Here is a 12,544-nt window from a genome sequence, read left to right on the forward strand (position 1 = left end):
ACTATAATAAGAGACATCTTCCTTTCCTTTCCAGTCCAGTCACTTTGTAATACTTCCGTTTTTCACAATCAAACAAGAGTGAGATTTTTAGGATCTCACTACAACTATATGACAAAAGTGTGAGCATTCAGGTTAGGAGCCACGGGACTTACACAAACATCATTTGTAATGGTGGATGTTACAAAAGGGAAAAAAAAGAGAAAGAGAAAAAAAAAAAGAGCAGATCAACTTTTTAGGTGACAAAGCAATGAGCCACAACTATACACGTGTGGATTTGAACATAAAGAAGGTGTCACTGGCTGGATGGGACACTTTTAGTCACAGCAAAGTCTAACTTACCTTTCAAAATGACTTCTGGTGCTGAAGACCAGAGCTGGTATCCTTGTGACATGACCCAAGGCACAGGCACCTTTGTGGGGAACATCCATGAGACCTCTTTTCGTGCCCAGCCCCTGCCAGCCAGCCTCCTTGAGCACACCCTATGGGGTGATCTAGTGCTTGAATGAGGTCTCCAGGCCCCTCTCCTCTGCTCTGGAGGCAGATCTGTGCCCCTGGCTCGAGGGGCAGGCCAGGTGCCCTCCTCGCAGCCCCTGCCACCCACCCATTGTGCTAGGCCATGGCCTGTAAGGCTGGACAGGAGATCTTATCAATAGGAACGCTCTTTGGCAATCAGTCTTCTGAGGGTAATATGGATTCAGCTGACAATGACCGTGTCTTTACTCATGGGGTGCCAGCATCTGGGAGCATTAACTGGTGTAAGTGCCCTACCGTGTTTTAATGACTTGTGCATTTATCCGTAGTCTTGGCTGCATTGGTCCTTGTCATATACTGCATGCACTACAAAGAGTTTTGCTGATGTATACACGGAAACTTTAATGGAGTTCAGAGGCAAATACTTTTCTTTTGGGTTTAGCTGTATCATTTCTCCACAAACGGCTGGTATTAGGCCTCCCACTGGAAAAAAAAACAAAAAAAACAACAAAAAAAAAAAAAGTGAAAACATTAATGTTGCAAAATCAGGCACACAACATTGTGTGCTAACAAACTGGATGTGCCAGAAATGAAGTTGCCCATGCCGCCTTCTTTTGGTCCCTCTCTTGCACTACAGGATCGCCAGCCACTTCCCAGGGCAGCTCAGCCTCGCCGATTGCTCAAGGTGTGCATGCTGCTCAGCAGCAGGCAGATTTAGTCCCAACCTAAATTCCACCTAGGGCTTCCCACTGGCTCAGCATCCCCGCAGGCCTTCAGCCTGCCAGTAGGAAACGCTTGGGACAAAGACTTAGGTGGAATTCAGACCGGCTGAATCTGGAGCGTAATGAGCAGCTATTCCTTATTCTGTTTCTTCCTCATTGTGCAGAGTGTGGCCCCAGGCCTCAATTACTGCACGCTATTCAATCCCTGCTCAGAATGCAGCGTTATTAATTTCCTCATGTCTCCTCATTGCTGACTTCCTATGGCACTCCTCATCCCCACGTCCCCGCAAACACAGCGTGTGTCGGGGCAGCCCCGAGGCGAGCAGCACATCTCAGCCCGGAGCTGCTAGGGCAGGTGGTACCGTGCACTCTCTGTGCCACTCCTGCTTCTTCCCTGCAAAACTTCCCTAGAAGCGATGGAACCACCAACCCTGGCCTTCTGCAACGCCATCAGAGCATCGTTATGCACAGACTATGTTAAAAATCTGAGAACCGTTTCCATATTGCTCTCATTAAGAGAGCAAGAGACTGTTATCATAGAGTAATGGACTCCTGCTGGTCCATTAGTGTTGAAGCAGAGCTGGAGGCATTTATGGAAACAATGTGGAAGCCTGATATTTATTCTCAGAGCGGGCAGCATTGATCCTTTCTCCCAGCGTTCTCTTACCATGTATTTATCCCTGTTCAAATGAGGGGAATATTTATCTAATCATTTCCTCTGCTGGATGCTGGTGCAGCGCAGCAGCAGATATTCCTGACTTCAGCATGGCAGATCGCTTGGAAAGACATCTCGGGTGAATCAGGTCAGCTTACCCACAACGCTGCACGGGAGGAAGAGTGAAAAGATGTCAGGGGCATTGTTTACCGCCCTGTGACTACCCGGCTCATTAGCACAAATTTAATTTAAATGCTGCTGGTGAAACCAAGAGGCACTTTACTGCTAAGCCCTCTCTTACTTTCTCCTCACGCAAGTTAAAGCGCATTGTGCACCAGAAGCAGCTATCTCGCATTTTCTGGTTTTCTCGTATCTCGCACCTTAATGTACGTTTTGTTAGGAGGCTTGTTATCAGCTCAGATTACACTCCTTAGAAGCACCCCTTTTATTCAAACAAAAGAAACTCAGAGCTCAACCACGGAGAGAGGGCTTGGAAAATCCTTTGGCGTTGAAAGCTGATTTCTCCTGTGTGGGTGCTGAGACTGACTTACTAATTTCTGCAGCTTTAGGGCTTCATCGGAAGCAAAATGTCACCAGTTCCTGTATGAGTACAGTTTCTGTTCCTTTCCAGAGGCTATCGGACAGCGGTGCCTTAAGGGTTTCAGGCAGCTAGAGATGACAGTCTGGGTCCCCAGGCGGGGTTCAGGAAGGTGAATTAGCAGTAATCCCGGTACCTTGCTGCTTCTTCAGAGCAATCTCCACAGGGGAACTTGGGTTTCCCACCCATACATCTCCCTGCATGTTCTGGAATACACCAAATTTATCATGAACCAATGACCACCATCTACTCATTAGCTAAAAGTTGATAATTTTTCAGTTTTTCTCTATTTTTCCTTGACTTCTCCATTAGCTTTAGAAACATACAGTATATCAGCACCATGCACACAAAATTCACCAACAAACAAACAAACAAGGATTATTCCTCTTCACTCAATGCAAATGAGTTTACTTGCAGGGACTTTGGGGAGGATGCATATCGTGGAGTCCTTGTTTGCACTGGTCCCACTGCGGGGCCCACTTCTGCAACTCATTGTTAGAGCTTGGGGAAAATCTGTATTCAAAGAAGGGGTATGCCCATTAAAACAATGAGGGATGGGGCAAAGGCATTAAAGAAAACATGCGAAAGATTAAGAAAAAAAAATGTATAGAGTTCCTGCTTCTCAAAAAAAAAAAAAAAAAAACATTCAGGGTATTTTGGCTCTTAAAGAAGACAGCAACCTTTGGACTGCTGGGAAGACGAAGGGTTGCTGCGTGCAAGAGCCCTGGGTGCTGCAGGCTGGTGATGTGGGGTCAGCACCTCTGGATTTAGTGCCTGGGTCTGATGGGGATTTAGCCCCCAGTGGGAAATTTGGTGGGAATCAACAGCCTGAGCCCTTCTGAGAATTGGCCTTTGTGATTAAGCCCCTCTTAGTCAGAGGCTCTCAGCGACAAAATGCTGGTGGCAATCCCTGTCACTGGGTCTTCCCAGCCTCACTCCTGTAGGATAGTAAAATAACTACCAGCAAAATATGGTGGGGCTTTCAAAACACAGGTGAAAACAGATTTGTCCACAGGCACTGCTGGCTCGCTCAGCATGAACACTTATGATCTTAAGCCTGTGTGTGCCATCTGTGTATGTGTGCGCCGCTGCTGCTTGGAACCTGCCTGGAATTGCCCGCGGACAGTCTTCAGAAATGTGCCCTTTGCTTTGTGCTAATAATCCGCACGTGTAGCTGCCAACCACGCATGGTTTTACTTACGTTTGCAAAAAATCACGTACCCCGTGCAAGAAGAGGTAAATAAACCATAAGCTCGGTTACATTTTGTGAGGAGTCACAAGCCACGGTAGAAAACAGACAAACACATGGCTTTCTTCACAGCTCTCCTCCTGGAGAGCTCCACTGGAGTTACCTCGGAAGATAATAAAGTGTGATCTCAGAGATGCCGGCAGAGCATCCTCTTGCCAGCCCTGAGGACACCACGACCCTTTGGTCTTTCCCAAAATCTGCATCCCCGACTCTGCCAGCTGCTCTCACAGACAACCAAAGCAGAGGGGATAAAATAAGCCGTACTTTGCCGTTCCCGCGAGCCAGTGGGTTGAAGAGCAAGTTCCAAACACGCGCTTTAAAATAAAAACATTGAGATAAACAGGTTGGTCTTGGCCTCAGGCACATTCGGCATGACCCTTCCTTGTTGCTGATGTTCCCCATAGTTTTAATGCGGGATGCTGTTTCCTTACAACTTCCCTTCCCCACAAATTCCCACCCCGGGAAGCCATGCCCTTCCATCACCTGGCCTTTTTCCTGTCTTTGCAGGGTTCACACTCCCAGGTGATGCACTCAGCACCGGCTCAGGTCCGCCACCGAGGCTCCATCAGGATCAGCCTCGTTAAAAACCCGATTTACTCCGCTCTGCATTAACCTGCCATTAATACAGGCTGTCAGCAAGAGGTCCTAATTCTCCTGAAAACGGGTGAGCAGCACCCATGGCGCGGCCAGGGCTGGTGTCTGCAGGTGGAACTGCTTTCCTCCCGCGCAGAGCCTGGGCAGCAGGCGTCCTCCTGTCCAAGCACATCGCAGTCTGGAAAAATGTCACCGCGCGTCCCGAGGCTAGAGGGACACAAATTCTGTGTGTGCAATTTTCTATCTGAGTTAGGCAATCCCCGAAGTCAGCTTTGAACAGCATAGAGGCATGCTGTGTTCTGACTTGGTGGAAGGAAAGTTTCAGAGAAAATTGGGAAATGTGGAGAAAACAGAGTTAGAGGAGTCGTCGACTGGCCAAAGACGGCATATTAAAGGAAATCTGCCTTAAGGAAACCACATTGATGTTGTTTTGTAGGCTAGGGAAGCACTGGCTGTGCAAATTTAATGTATTTAATCTTCACATCAGGGACCATTAAACCACATTGTTTTTCATTTAAGGGAAAAAAGAAGAACTAACAGATTGTGCTCGATTACAGAAAAATAATGTCTTCACCTTCATGGGGGGTGTCCAAAAGCAGGTGGCACTGAACATATCGATGCCGCGCTTACACAGCCCAAAATTGAGACCAAGTTGTATGTAGATCACGTCTTTTTAACACGAACTCAAACTTACCTCACACGTATCCATTGGAATTACCATGAAAAAAAAAAAAAGTCCGTTTTAATGAAGAGCTGCAAAAGCCACCTGCACTGTGCTCAGGCTTTCTCTTCCCGACACAAGCAAAGCTCTGCCATTGGCTTCACAGAGGTTATGTATGCTTTTGAAGCTGTCTGGGTCTCGTATTTCTAACAAGGGATGCAATTTTAATCCCGATGCTGTCCTGGAGTCATTCCGAGCTTGAAATTTGGAATGGGGCATTGCTTAGGAGCTCTGTAAATTAACATGCACACCGACAGGGAACAAAAGAAGAACAAACGACGAGGGAAAACCCTCCAGAGACCTGCGGGCTCCCACACTGGGAGCTCTCTCTGGGACTAGGCTGGAGGGGGGAGGTGTAAATCCCAAACCCGCTGGGGCTGGGACGGGCTAATTGGTGAAGGGGTTGTCCAAGAGAGTGAGGGAACAAGCCCCGGACAAAAATCGAAGCCGGGAGGTGCCAGGCAGAGAGCACCCGAGAAGTCCTTGGGCATCCCTGGGCAGCCTTCATCTGTCCACGTTAATCCTTTTAGGATTAACCCGGTGGCTCCCGGCACATCCTCTGCCAAGACGTGGACTTAGTGTGGGGGGGAAAAAAAAAAAAAAGAAAGAAAAACAAAACAAAACAAAAGCCTGTTTTCTAGTGCCAGAGTTATTAATAATTAACATTTATAACACAGAACTGGTAAAACCAGTTCGCTAAAATGAAGCCGCGCTCTCCGCTGTTATTTTGGGGTTTGGTTCAACCATCGACGGCTCTTGGCCGGGCAGGGACCGCTCCGGGGGGGGGGCTCCGACGGGACGGGACGGGACGGGACGGGGGCACGGCTGGGACCCGCAGCGGGCCCGGGAGGGGTCTCCCCGCGGGGATAAAATGGGGAAGGGGGGGGCGGCTGAGCGCGGCCGGCTCGCCATTGCCCTCTGCAGGAGCCGGGCGGCCGCTACCGTGCCCCCCCAGCGGCTGCTTTCGGGGGGGGGGGTGTGGTTGTGCGCTTTTACTCATTGCAGATATTATTACTTTATTATTTTATATTATTGCTTTATATTATGGATTATTATTATTGATTTTTATTATTTATTTTTTATTATTGCCTTTGTTGCTGTTGTTGCTATTATTACTATATATGTTTGTTTATTTGTTTGTTTTTAACGCCGACGGTCTGCAGCGTTGCCCCCGCGCCCCGCACGGAGCCGAGGGCTGCGGGACGGGGGGTACCGGGCAAGGGGTGCTGCGGGAAAGGGGGGAGGGGGGGGGAAGAGAAAATTTGGGGATTGAAGAAAGAGAGGTAAAGGGAAGGGGGGATGGGGGGGAGGGGAAAGGGGGAAATCGGATGGGAAGGGAGGGGGGAAGGGAAAGGGAAAAAGGGGAAAAAAAGGGAAAGGAGAAGGGAAGGGAAGGGAAGGGAAGGGAAGGGAAGGGAAGGGAAGGGAAGGGAAGGGAAGGGAAGGGAAGGGAAGGGAAGGGAAGGGAAGGGAAGGGAAGGGAAGGGAAGGGAAGGGAAGGGAAGGGAAGGGAAGGGAAGGGAAGGGAAGGGAAGGGAAGGGAAGGGAAGGGAAGGGAAGGGAAGGGAAGGGAAGGGAAGGGAAGGGCTATTTAATTATTTTATTTTAATTTATTGATTTTTAATGTATTCTAACTTATTTTACTTTATTTTATATTATTTATTTTATTTTACTTTATTTTAATGTACTTTTTTATTATTACTTAATTTCATTTAATTCCATTTGTCACGCTATGCTATGCTAAGCAGCGCCGTCCCGTGCCACCCCCGGGCGGTCTCTCCCCACCCCCACGCCCCGGGGCGCGCTCCCGCAGCCCATCCCGCCCGGCGGGAGCGCGCACTCCCTCCCCCCCCCCCGCCCCGCCCCGCCCCGCCCTGCCGAAGGTGCGCGAGACCCTGCGGCGCGCGGGCATCCCCGGCTCCCCCCCCTCCCCGCGCTGACGTCAGCGCCCCGCCTGCGTCACGCACCGAGCCGCGCGCGCGGGGCGGGGCGGGGCGGGGCGAGGCGCGAGCTCCCTCCCCCTCCCAACCCCGCCCCCCCCTTCCCGCCTCCTCCTTCCCCTCGCGCGCGCGGCCCCCCCCCCCGTCCGGTCTCCCCACGTGTCAGTTTGTTTTCTCCGTCGCCACGGCGACGGTGGGCGGGGCTTGCGCGAGGTGAGGTTATAAAAGGGGCGGCGGCGGCGGGCCGCGGGCAGTGCCGAGCGGGGTGCGCCTGGCGGCGGGCGGCGGCTGCGGAGCGCGGTGCGGCGCGGCCCCTCCCTCCCCACCCTCCCTCCCTACTTTCCCCTCTCCTGCGCCACCGTTTCCCCCATGGCCGCGGCTTCCTGGGCAGCAGCACCAGCAGCAGCAGCAGCAGCACATCGCGCCGCCGCACTGCCGCTGCCCCCGCCGCCCGCCGCCGCCTGACGCCCCCGGTGCGGTGCCGTGCCGTGCCCCCGGTGCCGTCCCGCAGGCAGCCCCGCGGCGGGTGCGCGATGGCGCTCAGCGGCACGCTCCTCCCCTCCATCGCCACCTTCGCGGCGGGCGCCGCGGGCCGCGAGAAGGCGCCGCGGCCCGCGGGTCCCGGCAACGTGAGTATCGGCGGGGCGGGGGCGCGGCGCGGTGCGGACGTGCGGTGTGTCGGTGCGGGGTCTGAGCCGTGCCCGTGTCCCCGCAGCGGTGGCGGGAGGAGCTGTCGCAGCTGAAGCGCCCGGCGCTGGCGGCTCGTCCCGTGGAGGCGCCGCCGCAGCCGTCGGAGCTGGAGGCGGCCGCCGCCGCGCTGGGTCCCCGCCGCGACACCGAGGAGTTCAACGAGCTGCTGGACTTCGACTTCATCCTCTCCAACTCCCTCATGCACCAGGAGCCCGCCGCCGCCGCCGCCGTGGTGGTGGCACCCGCAGCAGCAGCAGCAGCCCCGGCCCCCGCCGCCAGCCCCTGCCCCGCCGGGCCCTTCGCCTACCCGCTGCCCCGCGCCGAGCCCGGCGGCCTCCTCTACGGCGGCGGCGGCGGCAGCCGCGATGGGGCTCCCGCCGCCGGCCCGGCCGCCGCCCCCTTCAACCTGGCCGACATCACCGACGTGTCGCCCTCCGGAGGCTTCGTGGCCGAGCTGATGCGGCCCGACCTGGACCCGGTGTACCTGCCGGCGCCCGCCGCCGCCCTGCCGCCGCTGGGCAGCCTGCAGGGCAAGTTCGTGGTGAAGGCCGTGGGCGACTACAGCCACCCGGGGCTCAGCCCCAAGAGCGGCCCGCCGACGGCCCCGCCGCCCGGCACCGAGGGACCGGCGGCGCCCCCCTACAGCCCCCTGCCGCGGATGTGCCCCAAAATCAAGCAGGAGGCCACCCCGCCGTGCACGCTGGCCCCGCCGCCACCGCACGGGAGCGGCCCCCGAGGAGCCCCCCAGCACGACTTCGCCATGGGCCGCCTGCTGCCCGCCCGGACTACGCCTTCGCTGGGTCCCGAGGAGATGCTGAGCAGCAGGGACTGTCTCCCCGCCGCACCGGGGCTGAGCCACCCGCCGCTGCCCCTGCCCCCGGGGTACCCCCCGGCCCCCGGCTACCCCGCCTTCCTGCCCGAGCAGCTGCCCCCCAGCACGCTCCAGTACCAAGGTGAGTCCCCGTGCCTGCCTCCGTGGTCTCGGCGGCAGGCGTGCCATGTGCCCGTGCCGGCACCGGCCGTGGCGGTGCTCACTCTCCGCCTTCCCTGCCTCTTAGAGCTGATGCCGCCGGGGAGCTGCCTGCCCGAGGAGACCAAGCCAAAGAGGGGACGCCGGTCGTGGCCTAGGAAAAGGACGGCCACGCACACCTGTGACTACGCAGGCTGCGGCAAAACCTACACCAAGAGCTCTCATCTCAAGGCGCATCTGAGAACCCACACAGGTGAGACCCTGCGTGGGGTCACCGGGCTGCTGGGACGTGGGGCGAGCCCCCTCGGACAGCGGAAAGGGGCAGGGGGTGGACAGGAGGAGAGCCAAAAGTAGCAAGTCCTAACCTTTCTCTGCTGGGTTTCTGGGCGCGTTTTTCTCCCCTTGGCTACGTTAAGTCCTGTGCAGTCTTTGCTTACTGGCTCTGCGTTTCGCTTAATGGTGCAGAATGACTCAGATGTGGGAGAGGGTGGGTTTCTTGCCGAGGCAAAGTTTGTTGCTCTTCTCTTGCTGTGTGTCTGGCTAATTAGCAGGTAGTTGGAAGTCAGCAAGGATTTGTTGCTGTAGATGTTGTTGGCCCACTTCAGAGGAAGGAGCAGACCTCTCTCTAAGATTCTGCTTTCTTTGTTTGTGGTTAAGTGCTTCGTACACAACCCTCTTGTCTTGGCTTGCTCTGGTGCGAGGGATCGTGTAGCTGACAGTGCCTTTAGCTATAACTCACCGAAGCCTTGACACCTCTGCGAGCTGCCGTTCCCTTTCTGAGCCCAGTGGTGACAGGCTCCGTGTGAGCGGGGCTGCAGCTGTGTTGGTGGCACTGCCGGGAGTGCCTCGCCCACGTGTGGGAGCGCATCTGCCCCAGGGTTAGCACCAAAGAGACGGGGTTTAACAGCTCGCTGGCGACTGCTAGAATTTGGATAAAATCTGCCAAAGTACGCATCTGAGCTCGAGTTCAAACTTCAGCCTTACAGCTGAATGCCGTATTGCAATAGCTGAGCTTGTGAAAGCAGGCACATCATGCACAGTTTCGCCAGTGCAGGCATTCCGTAACAGTGATTAAATAACCTGGGAATTTGCATAATTTAAATCCCGGGATTGTGAGTTTGATTCAAAACTTTCTCCCGAGGAGGAGGTGGGAAAGGGAGAAACAACAGCTTAGTGGTTAGGCTACGTGTTCGGCTAATGGCAGCGGGAAGAAAAATTGGTCAAGTGAACAGTTCTTCCTGCCCGTCCCGAGACTGCCAGCGTGGTCTCCAGGATGTGTAGGACCGAGTTTGTAATTGTCAGGGAAGTTTGTCTTGCAGTCAACAGCAGTTTTGCTGTTGTGAAGGCTGAAGGATTGAGCTCTTAATCGAGCTGAGCTAATGAAAACAGTTTCCAACTGGTTTTAATTGAGACCTACAATTATCTAAATGTATTATTTTTTTTTGCTGAGCTATTTCTGGTTGATATTTGATTGTGTAACGTTAGCCAGCAAAAATACAGTCCTAAGTGAACGCCTGTGTTCTAAAGCCTCAAGTACAAGGCAAGCTTTAGCGAAGATTTCAGTGGTGTTCATGCTATATAATACCCATAATGTCTTGAAAAGACTGTTAGTCTGCTAGTAGTTTGCTTACAACCCCTTCAAGAACTTTGTTGCCTTTTGATACTTTTTCTGTTTTCTTCTTGAAAGTCAGGTGTTAGCAGTGGAGTGGAAACAAAGGTAGCCACAAATAAACCTGCTGACATGTTGTTTCTGTTTTTTAAAGGTGAGAAACCTTATCACTGTGACTGGGAAGGCTGCGGATGGAAGTTTGCCCGATCTGATGAACTTACTCGTCACTACCGAAAACACACGGGCCACCGCCCTTTCCAGTGCCAGCGGTGTGACAGAGCGTTTTCCAGGTCGGATCACCTCGCCTTACACATGAAGAGGCACTTTTAATTGGAAGCAGTGGATCTTTTCCCCAACTGCCTTAGAGATTCAGTATTTACAGCACAAGGACTGTCTTCCGCAAGAAGGGGAGAACCCAGTTTAAGCACTACACAGAATCAAGGTGAAGTCTTCCAAAGAGTGGAAAGAGGGATAATTGCATATAGACATTGCAACTTTTTTATATATATATATACATTTAAAAGAAAACCAAAAACATTGGGGTCAATGACTGGATCTTCTATCATTCCATTTGTAAATCCAACTTGAATTATTTCCGGACTACAAAATGCCAAGGAGTGACTGGAAGTCACGGATATCAGGGTTAAACAGACTGCGTGTAGTTCGGAGGGTGGGGATATTACACAGGGAAATGACATTCCCTTAAATTTTCTTTCAATGCAATATTAGATGTAAATGTCATCTTGTACTTTCCTTTTTTTCCTTCTAAAAGCCATTACAATGTTAGAAGAGGAGGAAAAATTCAGGTACAGAGTTATGTTTTAAAAGCCTATTTCATGGTGCTTAGTGACTGTTGGTTTTAGAGGTACCAAAAACAGGAAGCCAAAGTTCTCAAACTGCTGCATATCTGACAAGGAAATATTTTTGTCTTCCGATCGCCAATTATGACCTAAATCAGGTAAATAATCCTGGTTTATCTTTTTTTTAAAGAAAATAACTTTATGCAGACAGTCTGTAATGCACTGTGGTTTCGATGTGCAATAGTTTGTACAATGGTTTATTCCCAAATATGCCTTAAGCAGAACAAATGTTTTCTATATAGTTCTTTACATAATAAATATGTAATATAAATTTAAGCAAACTTCTATTTTGTATATTTGTAAACTACGAAGTAAAGAAAAAGGACATTTTGGAGTTTGTATTTTGCATATTCAAGCGGAAAATAAGTTTTAAATAAACCTATAATATTTTATCTGAATGGGTTTTGTAATTTTCTTCTGTGCATGGATATGTCCAAAGAAAGCTTAGGTGTTTGTTAGTGGTTGAGTTTCCCAAGGCAGAGGGGGTGGTGAGGGCTTGTAGCCTCAGGACTCTGAAAGAGGTAGGATAGATAAGTGCAGTTCTGATAAAAAACACATCATTCGAGGGGTAAAAAAAACGTGTATTTTTTTGTTACAAATACTGAAGTGCCACTTACCAGCATCATGAAACGTAATTTTTAAGGTAACAGTTATCTGTTACAGGGCATGTCCATTTAGCATGTTAGACTTTGCATATACAAATAAAACAAATTTTAGAAATTTTTTAGTGGTCTTTTCAGCATGTAAGACTTCTAGCTTCATTTCCTTGGGCTTCTCAGATAAGCTTGTATAATTCCTGTCACCTTCAAGTGAATGAACAAAGATCAGCTGAGTAACATAGTGAAGACAAAGCATGAATTAAGGAATAACATGCATGCATAAAACACCTTTGAACAATAAACTACATGCAGTCTCATTTAATTTGAAGCCTGCTCTCTCCTGGAAATTCAATAAGCCAACAGTATGTGAAGAGCCAGAATTCCTGTAGGAGTCCCGGTATACATATGTAACTTGGGGATGTTGACCATGCAGAATCTAGATGCATATTTGGGACGCGTTGCTGCCAATTCTCTAGTGTACCTTCAACTGCACTTGTTTTTCTGCAGTCGATGCAGTGAGCCCATTGCATGGCTTGGGTAGTTAGCACTTTTGTTGTAGTTGTCCTTAGGGACCTTGTTGCTCTACTTTCTTTACAAACATGTAGCAATAATGATTTCAACATGAATACTCGCTGAATAGGACATGCTTTTCTAACTACTCTTTGTAAAGAGAAGGCAGAAGTGATTCTTCCCTCTTTATTTTAAAATGTCCGTCAGCCAGGAATCTGTGTGTATATATATAATGCTGAATAAAGCTGACCATGGAAAACAAATTACAGGCAAGAGCCATTCATATTTTTGCAGCAGTTAAAGCAGGAGTTGTAATATCAGCTTCTTGTTCCAAATGTCCCATCAAATTCCACATT

General features: G+C 51.2%; 1 protein-coding gene and 1 long non-coding RNA gene across 4 annotated transcripts; one reads left to right on the top strand and one right to left on the bottom strand.

Moving 5' to 3' along the window:
• Positions 1-620: 620 nt before the first annotated feature.
• On the bottom strand, positions 621-10,367 carry LOC308186178. Of its 2 annotated transcripts, XR_013943950.1 has the most exons (4): positions 8,976-10,367; positions 2,400-2,652; positions 1,861-2,014; positions 621-954 (listed from the first exon to the last, which is right to left on the bottom strand). It is a non-coding gene; the product is annotated as an uncharacterized lncRNA (long non-coding RNA). The 2 variants fall into 2 exon arrangements; XR_013943949.1 differs by lacking the exon at positions 2,400-2,652.
• On the top strand, positions 7,205-11,477 carry KLF4 (KLF transcription factor 4). 2 transcript variants are annotated; one of them, XM_080575200.1, is made up of 4 exons: positions 7,205-7,579; positions 7,666-8,593; positions 8,699-8,863; positions 10,374-11,477. In XM_080575200.1, the coding sequence occupies exons 1-4, from the start codon at positions 7,484-7,486 to the stop codon at positions 10,547-10,549; spliced, it is 1,365 nt and encodes a 454-aa protein (XP_080431326.1). In that variant the 5' UTR covers positions 7,205-7,483; the 3' UTR covers positions 10,550-11,477. The 2 variants fall into 2 exon arrangements, with proteins under 2 accessions (XP_080431326.1, XP_080431325.1); XM_080575199.1 differs by having other exon boundaries at positions 7,212-7,579; positions 7,666-8,863.
• Positions 11,478-12,544: the final 1,067 nt, after the last annotated feature.

The sequence above is a fragment of the Anser brachyrhynchus genome, assembly GCF_964034855.1.
Source record: "Anser brachyrhynchus genome assembly, chromosome: Z".
Classification (NCBI taxonomy): domain Eukaryota; kingdom Metazoa; phylum Chordata; class Aves; order Anseriformes; family Anatidae; genus Anser; species Anser brachyrhynchus.